This window comes from Bufo gargarizans, chromosome 6 (assembly GCF_014858855.1).
Source record: "Bufo gargarizans isolate SCDJY-AF-19 chromosome 6, ASM1485885v1, whole genome shotgun sequence".
Classification (NCBI taxonomy): domain Eukaryota; kingdom Metazoa; phylum Chordata; class Amphibia; order Anura; family Bufonidae; genus Bufo; species Bufo gargarizans.
The window spans coordinates 116,489,927-116,508,835 of record NC_058085.1 but is presented as its reverse complement, the minus strand read 5'-3'; the positions used below and the strand labels follow the sequence as shown (position 1 = coordinate 116,508,835).

General features: G+C 43.1%; 1 protein-coding gene across 1 annotated transcript in view; it reads left to right on the top strand.

Moving 5' to 3' along the window:
- The window catches only part of SRCIN1 (SRC kinase signaling inhibitor 1), a 341,128-nt gene that overhangs the window by 283,597 nt on the left and 38,622 nt on the right, over positions 1-18,909 (top strand). The window contains exons 4-8 of the mRNA XM_044298102.1: positions 5,456-5,651; positions 5,766-5,964; positions 6,976-7,069; positions 16,351-17,183; positions 18,489-18,581. Of these exons, the coding sequence (XP_044154037.1) occupies positions 5,456-5,651; positions 5,766-5,964; positions 6,976-7,069; positions 16,351-17,183; positions 18,489-18,581 (1,415 nt within the window). The remainder of the gene's footprint in view (positions 1-5,455; positions 5,652-5,765; positions 5,965-6,975; positions 7,070-16,350; positions 17,184-18,488; positions 18,582-18,909) is intronic.

The following is an 18,909-nucleotide window of genomic DNA, read 5'->3' as shown; positions in this document are numbered from 1 at the left end:
CCATTTTATTATATGCCATGCAAGTTTTTTAGTACTTTGCTATTTTTAGTGATGAAGTGTTGTTTGAGTATATAGATTGCCAACAGGAGGGCCATATTCCCTCTCTTTTTATTATCTTTATTGTCTTATATATTAATAAATATCTGTATGGTTCCTATATCCTGAGAGTGCCCAGTTCTTTTATCATAATTTTTAGCTCATTTGAGTGGACTGGGTGAGTCCACTTTACTGAGTGCACCTCGGTTTGGTCTTTGTGAGTTCCTGTGCGCCACATTTACTATATTATTTGTATGTTTGTTTGTATTAGAGGCCCTTCCTCTAGCGCCTACTATTTTAGAAGCATTTGTATTAAATGTTAAGTTTTACCCCTTTGTCCCTTAGGGGATTAGTATATATTGCTAAAAGCTGTCCTGCCCAGCCAGTAGTGTGGCATCAGAGCGGATGTTTAGTGCAGCGGGGCCATAGTTACCCCAAGGAGAACTCGCCTGTCCACCCAAAATGTGGAGAGACTGATCTTTTGTCAAGATGAATCAGGCGTGGATCAGCCAGGATTTCCAACCACCAATTCCTGATGCATCAGACTAGATCATCCAGGGTGTCACACCAACACTTTGATAAAAGAGACCGGTTTCTTCTGACTACCTGCCTCAGCTACTAATCTGATGCCACACATCTGATGCCAAGTGCTCCTTATTTCACCCACCTTTGGCAGCCGGTACTATTATTGCCACCCACCTCCCCACTCTTTTACCGGTTCACTTTGTGGTCTCCTGATGCAGCTGCTGCTACTGCCATCTCCACACTATGTCACCTTGCCACTCTGTGGTCTCCTCATGCTGCTGCCATATCCACACTGTCACCTTGCCACTTTGTGGTATCCTGCTGCTGCTGCTATCTCCACATTATGTCTTCTTGCCACTCTGTGGTCTCCTCATGCTGCTGCTACTGCCATCTCCACATTATGTCACCTTGCCACTCTGTGGTCTACTAATGCTGCTGCTACTGCTACTGCCATCTCCACACTATGTCATCTTGCCACTCTGTGGTTTCCTCCTGATGCTGCTGCTACTGCCATCGCCACACTATGTCACCTTGCCCCGCTGTGGTCTCCTCATGCTGCTGACATATTCACACTATGTCACCTTGCCACTTTGTGGTATCCTGCTGCTGCTGCCATCTCCACATTATGTCTTCTTGCCACTCTGTGGTCTCCTCATGCTGCTGACATATCCACACCATGTCACCTTGCCACTTTGTTGTATCCTGCTGCTGCCATCTCCACATTATGTCATCTTGCCACTCTGTGGTCTCCTCATGCTGCTGCTACTGCCATCTCCACATTATGTCACCTTGCTACTCTGTGGTATCTTCCTTATGCTACTGCCATCTCCACACTATGTCACCTTGCCACTCTGTGGTCTCCTGATGCAGCTGCTGCTACTGCCATCTCCACACTGTCACCTTGCCACTCGGTGGCCTCCTGATGCTGCCGCCACCTCCAAACTATGTCACCTTGCCACTCTGTGGTCTCCTCATGCTGCTGCCATCCCCACACTATGTCACCTTGCCACTCTGTGGTATCCTCCTGATGCTTTTGCTGCTGCTACTGCCATCTCCACACTATGTCACCTTGGCACTCTGTGGTTTCCTGATGCTGCTGCTGCCAACTCGTCACCTTGCCACTCTGTGGTCTCCTCATGCTGCTGCCATATCCACACTATGTCACCTTCCCACTCCGTGGTATCCTGCTGCTGCCATCTCCACATTATGTCACCTTGCCACTCTGTGATCTCCTCATGCTGCGGCTACTGTCATCTCCACATTATGTCACCTTGCCACTCTGTGGTCTCCTCATGCTGCTGCCATCTCCACTTTATGTCACCTTGCCACTCTGTGGCCTACTGATGCTGCCGCCACCTAAAGATTTTGCCACTCTGTGGCCTCCTCATGCTGCTTCCACCTCACAACTATGTCATAGAGCCACTCTGTGGACTTCTCATTTGTTCCCACCCTCCCCACTTCATGACTGGGCCACTATTTTGCCTTTCAGCCTGGCTGACATAATGATTTATTTAACCTTTCTTCTGATTTTGTCAGAAGGAAGGAAAAATTTGATGCACAACCGATCCTGTCTGTCTAGAAGCTGTAAGGCCTGTATGGTCCCATCAGGATTGGCTTATGATTTGGTAGCCAAAAGCAGGAGTAGGTACAAAACACAGAAGACATGCAAATATTCAGTTCACGTGTCATCTCTGTTTTAGATCCACTCCTGTTTTTTTGGGGCATTATCTACCATGGCATTTTAGGTCTCTCCACCAATCTCTCGTCTCCTGTTACCTTCAAGTTCCTTCCATCTCCTCTTCCTTCCAGCCTCTGAAGTTCCTTCCAGCTACTCCTCCTTCCAGCCCCTGAAGTTCCTTCCAGTTACTCCTCCTTCCAGCCCCTGAAGTTCCTTCCAGCTTCTCCCATATGCCAAAGTATGGGTCTTTTATCCCTTGAAAACTATCAACCCCCTTCCTTGTCAACGACTCATATCAGTTATCCATTTCTTGGTCAATCAGTTATTTTACCATTTTATGACACTTCGCCCTTATTTGCACATTTTGGGTGCCTTTTTTTCACTACCAATCAGGATATGTAAGAGGTACCAGATCCCCAAAAACCTTTATCTGTGAGAATCAGAGTAAGACATAAAGAGTTAGCTACATACTACTGAAGTATATAACCATTCAGATATACAGTCACCTCCCCGTCTGTCTAATTCACACAAATAAATCCCTCGTAATATATATAATATAATGCACATATATTATTTCTAAAACCTATATTTCTTACAATGTGGGCATGAATAAATACACATCTTATGAGTTTTGTCACTCTTCTGAAATTCAAGTTTCTCGTGTGATGTCCCAGCATTTTTCCAAGACTAGATTTTTTTCTTGAACTATGCAGATGTCCCATTAGAATTCTGTCGCCGGTCTCGTCTTCTGTAGTGGTGGCAATCTGCTTCATATAACATTTAATGGATAACATACCTGTTATTTGTGGGGCACTCTGCTACTGTTTATCTATGCTGACTATATTAGACCGTGGCAGGGACCGAAATCTATTGTAAAGGTGGCAGTTGTCAATTTATTCATCCGTTTCCAGGAGGAATAACCAAGTCTTTACCAAAACAAACTTCAAAATGCATTGTTTTATTTAATAGTATTATTAATTTAATTTAGAGGAATAGTTCCTCTACCATTGATGATAATATCCAGCTGTCTTTTACATGTTGCATGTTATCTGCCCTGTTATATTTCATGTTTTCTCACTACTATCATCCTTTTTATTGGTATGGTATATTACGGCAGTGATATTGTAGCACAGGAAGATTAGAAAACCTGTCACAGTTTTTATGTCTAGTTTGGAAAATGAGCAGTCTTCCTCATTGTAGCCTGCAGCGCTGTTGCTATCCTCTGAAATATTTACACTGTATCTGTAGTAGGTGATTCTTTAGCAAGTTCTTCTTAAGTTAGGAACCTTGGGGGCTTGTGTGTACAGTGGCAAACACATCCTAATGACATTTGCTGTAGCAGAACATTAATACGGAAGTAGGATCACTTTTTACAAAATGAGACTGGTAATAAATCTGCCATTCCTTATCGCAGTAGTTACGGTACGTTGTATTGCCCCAGCCATTGAATTGATCATCCTGTGTCTCTGGTGGGGTGCACTGGCATTTCTAATGACATTAAATGCACACATCCTATTCTTTTATTTGCATCTCTTGAATATGCTATTGTAGTAACGCTCTGGGGGTTCATATTTTTGCAGAAAAATAAATGCAAAAGCCATTGCACAATAATAATAAAAAAAATAGTATAGAACATCTGGCAAAAAATATGAACCCATTATAATCAATAGAATCAATCAGGCAAAAGGTGTCCAGCTTAGGCTACTTTCACACTAGCGTTCGATCGGATCCGTTCTGAACGGATCCGATCATAATAATGCAGACGGAGGCTCCGTTCAGAACGGATCCGTCTGCATTAATAACTTAGAAAAAATTCTAAGTGTGAAAGCAGCCTGAGCGGATCCGTTCAGACTTTCAATGTAAAGTCAATGGGGGACGGATCCGCTTGAAGATTGAGCCATATGGTGACATCTTCAAGCGGATCCGTTCCCATTGACTTACATTGTAAGTCTGAACGGATCCGCTCGCCTCCGCACGGCCAGGCGGACAGCTGAACGCTGCAAGCAGCGTTCAGCTGTCCGCCTGTCCGTGCGGAGGCGAGCAGAGCGGAGGCTGAACGCCGCCAGACTGATGCAGTCTGAGCGGATCCGCTCCATTCAGACTGCATCACAGCTGGACGGAGGCGTTCGGGTCCGCTCGTGAGCTCCTTCAAACGGAGCTCACGAACGGACCTATGAACGCTAGTGTGAAAGTAGCCTTATGCGGTATCTGGCGATTCCGGTTTTCTGTTTCTACACCAGGAATTTTGCAACATATGTGAACTTAGTCTAAAAAACTAGGTCTTTGGATGTCCAGAGATTATGTGAAAATATTTTGGAAGGTTAGCTCAGCAATGTAAGGAGGGGACCTATTGTAGGCAGCGTAGAATGTTAGTGAGATTGGAGTGATGATGATGACGTCGGTTTTCTTCATGTTGAGTTTTAGAAAGTGATGTTAGAAGAAGGATATAGATGATAGGCATTGTGGGATTCTGGATAGCAAAGAAGTGATATTTGTTCTAGCTCATCAGCATGAAGGTGTAGATGGAAAAGAGTAGGGATTCCAGGACATTGCCTTGATGGATACCAACATAGAGAGAGCGAGATGAAAAGGTGGTGTTGTGTGGGATGCATTAATTGTTCAGTTACTGAGATATGAGGAGATGCTTACAACAAAGTTCTCCAAGCCTTTACCCAGTGTTCTCATAGTTGTGGCTTCCCTCAAAAATAGTCCTCTACTGTTCTGTATTCAAAATTACTCAAATTAAAACACTCCATAGTAAGAGAGGATAAAAAAACAAAACCTAAGTTTCTGGTTAAAGTAGGTTAAGTGCATGGCCTAAACAAATACTAAGGCGGTCATTTGTCAATCTGAAATATGCCTAAATGCAATCTGCGACTTCTCCCTGTTCACGCCAGGTCTAAAATTGTGGGCATGGCGTGGGCGGGGAAGAGGACGGGGCAGCAAGACCGTCTCATCTACCGTTTTCATGCCTGTTTTAGGCGTAGAAAAAGCCTTAAATGCAAGGCAGCTTTAGAACTGACTGAGAATCCACCGAAGTTATCAAGAGGCCCTTACCTCTTCATAACTGTGGCAGACCCATCTCCAGTTCAGGTTTTTATTGAGACCTTAATAAATGTGCCCCTTAATTGTTATGTAGGAAATATGGAAATTGTCATTGGTTTGTGTGCAGATATCAAGGGTAATGGTATAATTCCATACTTCTTTGGTTTGCAGACTAGGAGCTCACGTCACTCCCAAAGCTCCCAGCCCGGCCTTGCAGATCAAGCATCCAAATTGTCCTTTGCTTCAGCTGAATCCCTGGAGACCATGTCTGAAGCCGAGCTGCCACTTGGTTTTAACAGGATGAACCGTTTCAGGCAAAGCCTGCCTTTGTCTCGATCCACCAGCCAAACCAAACTACGTTCACCAGGTCTGTGATCAGTTGTATAGGAGATAAACAGTAGAAGATTATGCGCTTACATGTAGTGTGATGTTATACTGCTTTTTTGTAGAGTTAACGTAGTGAATATTACTCTTCTTCCAGGTGTCTTGTTCCTTCAGTATGGCGATGAGACAAGACGGGTGCACATCACTCATGAAATCACCAGCATGGACACATTACATGCTCTTATAGTGCACATGTTCCAGCAGAAACTCACCATGGGAATGTTGAAATCTCATAACACGGCTATACTAATCAAAGACGAGTCCCGGAATGTCTTCTATGAATTGGAAGATGTCAGGTATGGATCAGGTGTGGCTGTAGACCAAGAAGTGACCGTTTGGTAGGAGGTCATCAAAGAACTGAATGATGCCACATTGGGATGTCCTCTGGAAAGTAAAAGTGGGTGAATACATGCTTGCCTCTTACATGAGAGCTGGGTACATTCATGTGCAGCTGAGTGTTCTCTCCAGATTTGCCTTGAATTTTACCCTTGGAGAACTATGTATTATTTCCCTGGTGGTAAAACTGCAGGGAAACTAAACACTTGCTGTCCTTGTCAACATTTTACAGCTGATAGCTGTGGAATTCAGCAACTGGAAACCCTGTGATCAGGGTATGGTCAGGGGACCCTTGTATAAAGCTGAAAATCAATTTAATAGGTGCATTTTAGATCTCCGTCTTGTAGACTGAATTCTAATTCAAATGAACAGAATCTAATATTGGGTCAGATACATATAAATAGACACAACTCTTCTGTAGTACACAGATCACACCAAATTGATTAAGGACGTTATATGGTTCTGGTTCTACTGTTAAGAATGTGCTCATGATATTTAGGCTGGGGCTACATAGGGGCATAAGTTGCATGACAGCAAGTCTCAGGAGTTACACGACCACAAATATGTGCAACTGGTCTGCAACTTGCTGTTGCCCTACTATTTTGCTGTAAAAAATAAACCAAATCGCTGGAAGGTCGCAGGCAAGTATTGTGGTTTATAATGGCAAAGTCACGTATGACTTGCAACAAAAAATCCAACAACGTTATATTTTTTTGGGACGGTTGTGCGTAGTTGCAGCTCGCATGACACATTGAAATGCCATAGACAAACATTGCATGCAATGTCACCATCTCCATGCTCCTGTGTAGCCCTAGCCTAACAGTGACCAAGTAATTCATCAATTGACTAAACTGAACTTTATAACTGTAAATTACATTCATGATTAGAACATAATGGCCTCTTTTTTCTTGGGTGAACAGTTAGACTTTACTTACTAACCTCTAAATGTTTCTTTTTTTGATTTTTTTCAGAGACATTCAGGACAGAAGTATTATAAAGATCTACCGGAAGGAGCCCATTTACTCCTCGTTTCCTGCTCCTCACATCACCAACGGGGACGTGAGAGTAAGCGGAAAAGACCGCTGGTCAGACTGCTGTCACCGGCTTTGGCTGGGTCTGGGCTGGGGGCTGGAAGTAGGTGGCAGCAATTGCTCCCAGCCCAGAAGCATGTGTGTCCTTGTGTGGAATGGGAGCCGTGCATGTGCATGACTGTTGTTTGTCTGTACAACCAGATTGCTTCTATGTGAGGGATTAAAGATCTCAGCACGTTGGATGATTGTGTGTGTATACTGTTACATGGGCTTTTTTGGGTTTGACACTATATTATATATGGCTATTCCTTGCCTCCATATTGCAAAATTGGAAATTTGTCTTTGAAAGAGGTTTTCCCACAACATACATTTGGGTATATCATGAAACTCTTACCAATTTGTAAAGCATTGACTGCTTTGAGTGCCTCGGAAGAAAATCAGGCTGGACCATTAAAGGCTCATGCACACAACCACGCTCAGTATGGGAAACACGGCCTGTGTGTTCAGAGGATCCGCCGTCGGTCTGGGAGATGCGGTCAACACACAGGGCGTGTTTCCTGGACTGAGCACGGTTGTGTGCATGAATCCTAACCATAATGGACCTAACCAGGTGTCTCGTGAATGAAGCCTGGCTGATCTAGCCTGGAGCTAAATGGGGCAAAGTTCTAAGGTCCATTCATTTTTGCGATTGCTAGTGATCTGTTTTGCTGGATTCAACCGATTGATTAGACTCTACACTATTTCCCCATGACAAAGCTGACGAAAGGCCCGAGCAGGTCTTAGAGGGGACTCATTATCCATAATTATCCACATTTCTCTTGATCCCTATATGGATTTTGATGGCACTTTCGATATGCCTTGCGTAAGCTGACACACAGATTAACTCTTAAAGTGCCTACAGTTACAGTATGATTCCTGGAGCAGAACAGCACATAAAAATTGTTCCAATCATTATTCCAGATCAGAACTGACATATATCAGCATGGGAACCTATTATGGCGGTACCTATATTTGTAATCTGCCCAGAAAATCATTTCAGCTTGGTCAGTGCTTTTTCCGCCTGATTCACCACATTTCCATTGGTCTGTAAACCATTGCTATGTTACCTTAGCCATGAACACTCATTATCGGTCAGAGAAGCTAGGTAATATGTTCCTTGTCAAGAAGTACACCTGTAGTATATGCCCCGGCTCATGTTTATTCTAGGCTAGAATAGAAATCACTTATGCCGGATAAGCTGTGCTAAGTTGCATCTATGCAGTTGATTTGCATTAAGTCTACCTTTTGCTATCCTGCGGAGAGCATTGTGTATCCAGCCAGTCATGGAAGAAGTCTCGCTCTGCATACATTAATACTTTACCAGTCGCTCTCATGAAACGCTTGTCTGTGCTAATAAGTCTTCTTTCAGAGAGCTCCTCTCACTCTCTGCCCCCATGTTCCTATTCCTATCGGTGGAGACTGGAGGTGTGATCCTGCATACAAATGTCTGCAGCTTCTTCACATCACAGGAATTTCCCTTCTCCTGCATAATGCACATTTCATCACTGTCAGGAGTATGGGAGATGGAGGTGGCAGGTAATATCGTTCAGACTTTTAATTACTTAATATGTCGTGTGAAGAACCGTGCGGCTGACTGTGTACAGAGGCATTTATGGAAATATATTTAGATTAGGAATACAGAAGTGAACCGTATTGCATAGTATTCCTGAGCCAAGCCTCTTCTATAAGCTACGGTTTTACTTTGCAAAGCTTTTTTAGGATTTAAAGGGGTTTTCCATACTCTGGATTTTGATGACCTATTCTCAGGATAGGTAATTAATATAAGATCGATGAGGGTCCAACACACTGCACCCCCACCAGTCAGCTGTTCCCTGCAGCTTCCGGCACTGGAACTACCGTGTTTCCCCGAAAATAAGACAGGGTCCCTTTTTATTTTTTTTCTCCGAAAAAAGGGTTAGGGCTTATTATTGGGGTAGAGCTTATTTTGGCTCCATGAACATATTTTATAGAGACACATGCCAATTACAGAACAGTCCCTGGACAGTGTTTATATTAAATATGTCTATAACCCCCCTCATCCATAGGAATTAACCCATATACTGCATTCCTATGGATGAGGGGATTATAGTCATATTTGCCACACATTTTTTTCTGGTACCATATATTGCCCCTGAGCTGTCCTTACCCAAGGGACCTAGGCAGCAATCTACGGTACCAGGGAGAGCAGATACGGCACGGGAGAGATGTAGGGAGCTCCTCCAGGCAGAAGAGAGGAGAAGGAGATCCTCCTGCTGCCTCCTTCATGTAAGTAAGAACGGCTGGCGGCAGTACAGGGCATACAGAGAAGCCGCCAGCCCGCCCAACGTGAAAGTGAAGGGAAGCGCGGGCTGCCAGCATAATTTAGCATTTAGCTTCACTGAAGGCTAATTCACTGAAGCCTGCTGCTTCACCCGCCCACAGTTTCATGGCAGCTCAGGAGCCATTAGTGAACGCTCCTGAGCTGCTGCAGCCTGCACATTTCCCCTGCCTTCCCTTTGTATAAAAAAAAATACAGCTGTATCTAGGGCTTATTTTTGGAGTAGGGCTTATATTTTAAGCCTACTTCAAAAACCCTGCATAATAGCGCTAGGGCTTATTATCAGGGTAGGGCTTATTTTCGGGGAAACAATGGAACAGGAAGAACAGCTCTGTTCAAAGTGTAGTGGCCATGTTGGGGTACTGCAGCTTAGCTCCCATTGAATTGAATAGGAGCTCAGCTGCATTACCCAGCTTGGCCACTTCACTTTGAACGGAGCTTTGTTTCCTGTTCCCTTAACAATGCTAGTTCCAGCGACAGAAGCAGCAGGGAACAGCAGATCAGTGGAGGAGCAATGTATCGGACCCTTACGGATCAGATATTAATGACCTATCCAGAGGATAGGTCATCAATAAGATAATACAAACTACAAATTGGCGTGGTATTAAAAAGCAAGAAGTGCTCAACCCCTTATGCAGTGGTGCATCTATATCGGGGGTGGGGTGGGGGGGCAGATCCTGCACTTGTGGTCCTCTGCTAATGACAATCCCCAGCAAAAATGCATACAATGGAGGATGCCTGCAGAGGACCACAAGTACCACAATGGACATCCTACACAGGAAAGCAAATGTGTGGATATGATAAACAGTATATATAAAGTAACAAAAACAAAGACAGGTGCACTCTGCGGGTTTACTAAGTCCTCAAACTGGTGTTAAAATTGAGAGATTAGCCAACATGTCCTACGTGAGGACATGTCTGAGCCCGAGCACTGCGCCAAGGGTTCTCAAGTAGCTCCGGACCTAACGCTAAACCTACCTGGGCCATGTGGGCAATACCAGGAGCCAGTAGGCGAATTACAGGAGCGCAAAGGAGACTCAAAGCAATCTCCCAGTAACCTCCAGCATGTGACCATGCATACAATGGGAGAAGGCAGAGAGCTCTGAGCCCCACCCAAGACTGGCTGATATAGCCCGGGCCTCACATGTGCACCAGAATGCTGCCTCTAGATTAAAATAAAGGCACAATCAGACTAGGAGTTTCTACACCTCCAAAAAATTCTAAATACAAACTACAAATTGGCGTGGTATTAAAAAGCAGGAAGTGCTCAACCCCTTATGCAGTGGTGCATCTATACCGGGGGGGCAGATCCTGCACTTGTGGTCCGCTGATAATCCCTTATTAGTCCCACCATGGGGAAATTCACAAAAACCTTGAAGGGGGCACCCAGCTTTGAACCAGGGACCTCTTGATCTGCAGTCAAATGCTCTAACACTGAGCTATAACCCCTCCACGTCAATATCAGAAACGGGGTGAAATGGGATCATGGGAAGTATATACAAGGGTGAATTCTGTGGCAGATTGAGGCTTGTTTCACATTTGCGTTTACAATCTCCGGCAGACTGTTCTGGCAGGGGAGCAGCCTGCCGCAGATGTCCGGATCCGTCACTGCCGGAATCTACAGGACACCTACCGTTCCCCATTATAGTGCTGCGGTAGATGTCTAGCCGCTTCTCTGTCTATTTGCCAGGTTGCAACCGCATCAATGCCAGTCCTATTATAGTGAATGGGGCCGGACAGCGATGATATTGCTTCCGGCAATGCCAGAATGCAGATCCGGCAGGCTGTTCCCTGCCAGAACAGCCTGCTGGATCTCTCAAACGCAAATGTGAAAAAGGCCTTAGAAGCAGCATAAAGAATGCACCATCTGTATGTGTTGGCAGCTAGACACGTGTTTGGTTAACTTACTGAACATACATGTAGAAAACACAGTCTCTGTGTTATAAAAACATGTATGTATGTGTGTAATAAGGGAGGATGTGTGCGGTCTAAATACAGTATTGTAAAAGGGTTCGCAAGGGTACTATATTTTGAGTAAATGCTTTTTGTAGAGCTAATACATCTAGGCCCAGATTTACTTATGCCTGGATTCTGGCTTAACTAGCACAAAAAAAAATGGCATACATGCCTTGCATCACATTTATCAAAGTATGTAGAGTATGGGTTTCGTATATTTTCTATAGATCTTTATTCCATACATTCGGAGAGCTGAGCAAAGCCGATGAAGGTGCTGAGTGCTCAGAGCAGTGCTTCTTCCCCTGCATGTTTTTGTTACAAAGTTCCAGGTATCCTTTAAGTGTTCTAGACACTTTTTTTGGACTAGTCTGATAAGGAGCATGGCTGACTGGAAGGGGTGTGGCCACTGAAAAGAGTGTGGCTTAAGTCATAAGCATATGTGGCACAAAATGCACCAATTTTAGAACAGAATTCTGGCATAAAGTAAGCCAACTAATAAGTGGCATAAGCTTAAACTAGACCATCTAAAGGTGCACCAGCATCAACCACTATGATAAATCAGTCTCGTTTTAGACTAAACTTGACACTGTTTAAAAGTTGTAATGAGTGCGTGTTGAGAGGCTGCTTGAAGTGTATATGCACCATTAAAGTGCATGTATGGAGGTCTGGACTTGATGAATTTGCTCTGAGCTGTGTATGGCATGCATGTAGGGCTGGATCAAAGTCTGTGGAGGCATCAGGGCAGAGGTGTGTAGATCCACTTCTTAATATTTGTCAAGAATGTAATGAAAGATAGCATTGCCTAAATTAGACCATCATACAGTGCCAAATAACAGTAAAGGCCCCCATACTCAAAAGAGAAGAGTTGGCCAAACCATCTGTATATGGGGTCCTGTTGAATTTCAATGTTCAATCTTTTTATCATCGGGGAAATAAGCCACCATCAGAGGTGTCTTTCCATTAACAACACATATACACTCTCCAATCTGAGAATACATGTGTATGGGGGGCCAGGAGAACAGTGCCTACATGATAGTGCCTTACAGTGTGTATATAATAGTGCATTAATAATGTGTGTCATACCGCCCCTGACAAAAGTCTTGTCGCTTGTGTACAAATTGACCTGAAGTACCGCTAAAATATATTTCTAATCAAGATTTTGTTACAAGAAATGGGTCATTTTAATCCCAACAGCTTTTGTAATAATGTTTCAGTGCAAAACGAAACTGACAAAAAGTATTCTAATATTCACAGCTTGATAATGCCCATTGAGTCAATTTTTGCCAAGACATAAGTGTTGTCGCCTTGTCATATGAGCTTCACCTGTGACTAATAATGGATCAATTAGGTCTCAGGTGTGTATAAAAAGAACCCCAGTACACTAGACCTTCACATCAACTGCAACTAGACCTCTGCAAACATGCCTAAGATTCACCTGGAGACTAAAGTGTTGATTATCAAGAGGCTGAAGACCAGATCCACTGCTGATGTGGCAGACACCTTCAATGTGTCTCATCGTCAAGTTCAGAGGATAAAAAAAAGATTTGAAGAGACTGGAGACATCTTGGACAAGGCCAGGTCAGGCCGACCCCGCAAGACAACTGCTCGAGAGGACCGTTTGTTGGCTCGAGAAATCCAAGACCAGCCCATTTTCCACTGCAGCAGAGCTCCACGAGACCTGGCCATCTGAAGTCCCTGTGTCAACCAGAACAGTTTGTCGGATTCTGTCTCAAAATGGCCTCCATGGTTGAAACAGTGCCCATAAGCCAGTACTAAACAAAAGACAATTGAAAAACCGTGTGGCATTTGCCAAGGGCCACAGCCTGCTAAAAGGATGGACGCTGGAAAAGTGGCAGAAGGTGGATTTTTCAGATGAATCTTCTGTTGAATTACACCACAGTCGCTGCAAATATTGCAGGAGACCTACTGGAACCCGCATGGAGCCGAGATTTACCAAGAAAACTGTGAAGTTGGGTGGAGGCAAAATCATGGTCTGGGGTTACATCCAGTATGGGGGTGTGCGAGGGATCTGCAGGGTGGAAGGCAACTTCAATAGTCTAAAATACCAAGAAATCTTAGCTACCTCTTATATTCCCAACCATAAAAAAGGCCAAATTCTGCAGCAGGATGGTGCTCCATCGCATACTTCCATCTCCACATCAAAGTTCCTTAAGGCGAAGAAGATCAAAATTCTCCAGGATTGGCCAGCCCAGTCACCAGACATGAACATCATTGAGCATATGTGGTGCAGGATGGAAGAGGAAGCATGGAAGACGAAACCAAAGAATATTGATAAACTCTGGGAGGCATGCAAGACTGTTTTTTTTTGCTATTCCTGATGACTTCATCAATAAATTGTATGAATCCTTGCCAAACCGCATGGATGCTGTCCTTCAAGCTCATGGAAGTCATACAAGATTTTAAATTTGGATCTCACAGAACCACTACTTAATTCGCTGACATATTTTTGGATTTGCAGTAAAGTTGTTCAATTTCTGTATAGGCGACAAAACTTTTGTCTTGCCAAAATTTGACCTTTCTGTCTTGATTAAATGATAAATCTTTTTTCAGTGAAACTAATTTATTTCAGTGCATTAAACATCATTTGGGAGGGCTTTAGCTTTTCATATGAGCTATTTCTAACACCAATTGATTTATTAAAAGTCAGGTTAATAGCAGGAGTTTCTACAAAATAGAGAAGCGACAAGACTTTTGTCAGGGACTGTATAGTATAGTGCCCAAACAATATGACAGTTGGCACCATAAGGGAACTTTGCAGCAAGGTTGCCAACTGTCCAGAAATTCCTGGACAGTCCTTTAAGAATAGGCAACTTTTTTTCTGTGTCCGTGCATTTTTGAGGCTGGTGGTATTTGAGAAATATATTTTGGTAGCACAGTTAAACACAGGTTTTGTAACGAGACTTGATTAACTAATCATATGTGGTTTTTGGCTGCTGAACACGAATATGATATTGAAAATGTGATATAGGTTCTTGTTTGGAAGTTGCAGAGGGAAAAAGGATAAAACACTATCAGGGTATTTAGAAGTCCCAAATTATGGTGTACACAGAATAATTTGAGACTTTTTGAGCTTCTCAACACTTTTTTAAAGTGGTGATAAAGAGGGTGTGCTTAGTGGTGGAGATGGAGCCTACCGTGGCCTGCCGAATGTACTACTGGTGTAAGTTGTAGCTTCGAATCTACACCAGGCTGGCATAGATTTCAATTTCCCGTGAACAACGTACCAAAGATGCACCTAATTTATTAGGAGTCATCTCACTCCAGCATGGGAACTCCAGTTTTGATAAATCCTCCCACTGAGTATAGTGAGATCTTTCTTTTATTAGAAAATGCATGTCCATGCTTCAAATACAAGGTCTTTTTGTTTGTCTCTCGTATTCTGTTTCTGGAGCATCTCTTCTGATCACCCAGCGGTAATGTGCCAACATTGCAGGGCTCAATTTACCTTTGTAACACTTCTCAATGACTGCGATATCCTGACACCACAATTAAAGGGGTTGTCTCGGTTCTTCCCCAATTTAGCTCTTCTGACATGAACATCAGCGCATTTCATGCTTCGATGCTCTCCCTTGCCCTGCGCTGCGTCTTACAACGTGACGTAAACGGCACTGATGGGCGGACTTTAGCACTGCCCTAGCCATTTTACAGGCTAGGGCACCGCTAAAGCCCGCCCATTAGTGACCGTGACATCACCAGGCTCACTGCTAGGCGGAAGCCTCCTCCTAGCTTACCCATGGAGAGCCCGGTACATCACCAGCTCTCCAGAAAAAGCCATTGCCCTGCGCTGAATCTTGAAGTGCTCCAATGCGCATGTCAGAGGGGCTAAGTAGGGGAAGAAGGGGATATGTCTGGGTTCAGCTCTGAACCTGGACAACCCCTTTAATGGGGAAGATATCTGAATGAGAATATTCAGCTTTGTGGACATTTTGCAGCCCATTTTCTTGGATGCAGCTACAGGTTCAACCACAAGCTAATGGAAATGTCTGACTCTTCTGCTGTCTTTCAACCTTCTCTTTTGCTCACCTTTAACCTGCTCTAAAATTTCCCATTTATTCAGCGTATTTATTTTTTTCCTTTTTCCCTCTCTAACTTCTAAACAAAACCAAACTTGCATTTTCAATGTCATTTTCAGCACCACAAAATTATGTAAAATGACTTAATCATGTTTCCGTTACAGTCTCCTCATTTTTGTAGAGCAGTATTATAATTTTACAGTTCCTAGTAAATACTGGTAATGACCCTTACCGGTACATTGTGCTATAGACATGTACTACTTATAATCTTTATAATTCATTATGGTTTTACAGTTTGTCCGTAAAAAAAATTTGCTTCTGTGATTTTAGGGTAAGTTGTCCAGTAAAAAGAAAAATTCTGGTTGGTAACCATGTCCACTAGAGAAGTGGTGTATAGAGGACACACATGGATCCACCAAGGAATTTTATTGTGGACAGGATAGTGACCATTTCTGGTCCTGGTATCTGGCCCTGCATGTGTGTACATACATATTTATATGCAGATAGATATGCTGTGATTTGTGGCTGCTTATGAGTGAAATTAATATTTCACAAATATGATTTTTAACGTTGGATGAATTATATGTGTCCTGTTTCACGTGTCTTGTGTATATGTGTTCATAAACCTGCATGAACATATTAGCAGTCCTCACAATGTGCATGTTTGTCTGTAGTGTAGAATTTAATTTATTTTCATCCTCTACTAGTTATTTTTTTCCCTTTCTGAGATATTGTACATAATTCTGTACCATGAAGCACACCATAGTCCTTTCCTGTGTAGATATACAGTGTATGTGTGAGTACAGTTACTGCACTCGGTAGTTTAATTCATCATATCAAGATCATACCTTGACCTACAGTATGATATTGCATAGTAGTAAATATTCATCCTTCATGCATGTCTTGCATGATATTAAATTCTTGTATTCAGAAGATTTTGGTCCTGATCTGTAACTTTCCTTTTTGCAGCGTGAGATGATGTATGGGTCCAGAGATTCTTCCCCTACTCAACGCATCAATAGTATGTCTCCTGCTCCTCATATGGCCTCGGGATCCCCTCCTCCAGTACTTCAGTCCTCCTCCCCAGCACGCTCTCGCATGTCTTACAGTGGTGGGCGACCACCTTCTTATGCTGGAAGTCCCGTGCATCATGGGGACAGAATGTCTGGTCTTCCTCCAGCCCAAGGAGTCTCTCCTAGTCCTAGTGCTATCTTGGAGAGACGGGATGTGAAGCCTGATGAAGATTTGACCAACAAGAATGTGGTGCTGGTGAAGAATGAAGGACTTTATTCAGATCCTTATGGAATGGTCCATGAAGGAAGACTTAGCATTACATCCACTCAGTCCCTAGCTGGACTTGGGGACCCTTTCTCGTACCCTGGGGGGCTATACAAGCGTGGATCAGTGCGTTCTCTGAGCACATATTCTGCAGCTGCTCTACAGTCCGATCTAGAAGATGGAATGTACAAACCTAATTCTCAAATATATGGAGACACATATGGTCCTGGAATGGGTTTTCGTATCCCACCGTCCTCACCTCAGAAAGTGTCAGATGGAAGGATGGTGGATGTTAACCAGAGTCAGGGTCCCCATAGCCCTTATTCTGGACCTTCCAGCCGCTCCTCCCCCGTTCGCCAGACATTCCGCAAAGATTCTTCGTCTTCAGTTTTTATGGACAGCCCTGTTGGTAAGCAAAGGAATCCCAGCTCTTCCTCTGGCACCAATGAAATATTCCCTGGGCCAGGTGAACGTCCTCTGTCTGGTTTCAGCTCTCCAGTGCCCACCAAAGAGGTGGAGACAAGGTGAGGACCTGTTAATAATACACCTCAGTACTATTAAAAAGGTGGTTGACAACACGAAGATATGAGTAGTGAAAAGGAACAAACTTTGCGATTAAGCAGTTGACAGTAAATTTTCAACAAATTTTGGGTCAATATTGTGGATAGAGTTGGTTGGAATAGATGTTCCACAGTGACATGGCCCTTTAGAGAACTGAACACAAGAAAGGTGGTAATAGCTCTGTCTCTATATACAAAAGACCAAAATGTAGCGGTACAGGCTGCACCAATGTTACAGCTTTCAAGACGCTATTATATAAGTGGAGGCAGCAAGCTATATAAATTCTTACCAGAAGGCAAATTGTGAAGCCACCGCTTTCTTTATACTCTTTGTAGTAATTTCATGTAGCCCTATACACATATATATATATCGTAGTAGAGGCATTGTGAAGATCATTTAGTTATTACCTCAATAAAACCCTTAAAAGCATTATATAAGAATATTTCTATGGCTTCTCTGCAACCAGCGGGCTACACAATAAGATGAATTCTGATCATTAACACATTTCAGGGTATTAATAAATCAGCATGCCTTATGCCAAGATAGCAGTCCAATAATGAGATGTTTATTGCTGAATTCTTCTGGTGCTGCTAGCTCCTTCATAAATGCATCATTTATTAATTAACCTGATTAATGGTTCCACACAGACATTTCTTCATTACTATGATCTGAGCCTCTGTAGGAGAGTCATACGTGCAAAGATCTCAGAGACCTTGCAAGAGAATGAGATCTCTGCAGCCACAGTAGAGAGGAGTCTTTATACTGTAGGTGGCCATACGCATTAGTCTAAAGTTGACTCAAATGAACGATTTCATCCAAAACAATTGTTTGTCGGATGAAATTGAACTACAAATCATTATTTTAGCTGCCCAATTATAGACTATTATCGTCAGAAACAACGTTGGTCATGTTCAATATTTTTGACCAATAGTAGATGAAAGATCTTTCATTCAAAGAAAGATTGTTCATGGACAAAAGATCTTTTTTTTTTTTTAAATGTTCCCAGAAAGATCTTTCATCTCCCGATTTCATTGAACACATATGGGCAGTGTGAACCAACTGCAGTGGACTAAAGTGTGATAGCCGTGTCTGCCAACAGATTGTTCACCAGATGATTTTTCATAGGATGTTCAACCGTCAACCAACTATCTAATGTGAATGGCCAGTTTATTATTTTTATTTCCTCCAGTTCCACATTTTGCTCTTGAATTAGAAATTAAAAGTATTTGACTTATAGAGATTAATGATCCTATTATTTTGTTTTGCAGAGAACGGATGGAAGCAATGGAGAAACAGATTGCTAGCTTGACGGGACTGGTCCAGTGTGCTCTCATGCAAAGTTCCCACAGTGAAAATCCCAGGTATAGGGCGGGAAGATACTGCCAGGGAATGAACACTGCATTATGGTCTGTTATGATCATACACATGTGACAGGCACTTTAGACACATGACAACTGGTTCATAGAACTTATATTGTAACTCTAGAACAGAGTCACATTCCATTAAAGCCTACTTAGATGACCAGTAGATCGAGATTTTTGAAGGGTGCCAAGTAGATCAGTAATGCCTAAAGCTGGCAATACACAAAATTATTATCAGCCAGAATGTGGCTAGTAAGTTGGAAGTGTAATGTGGAAATCCAGCTCACCTGTTGTTGCTATCCTGAGATTTACCCCTTGGTGCACGGAA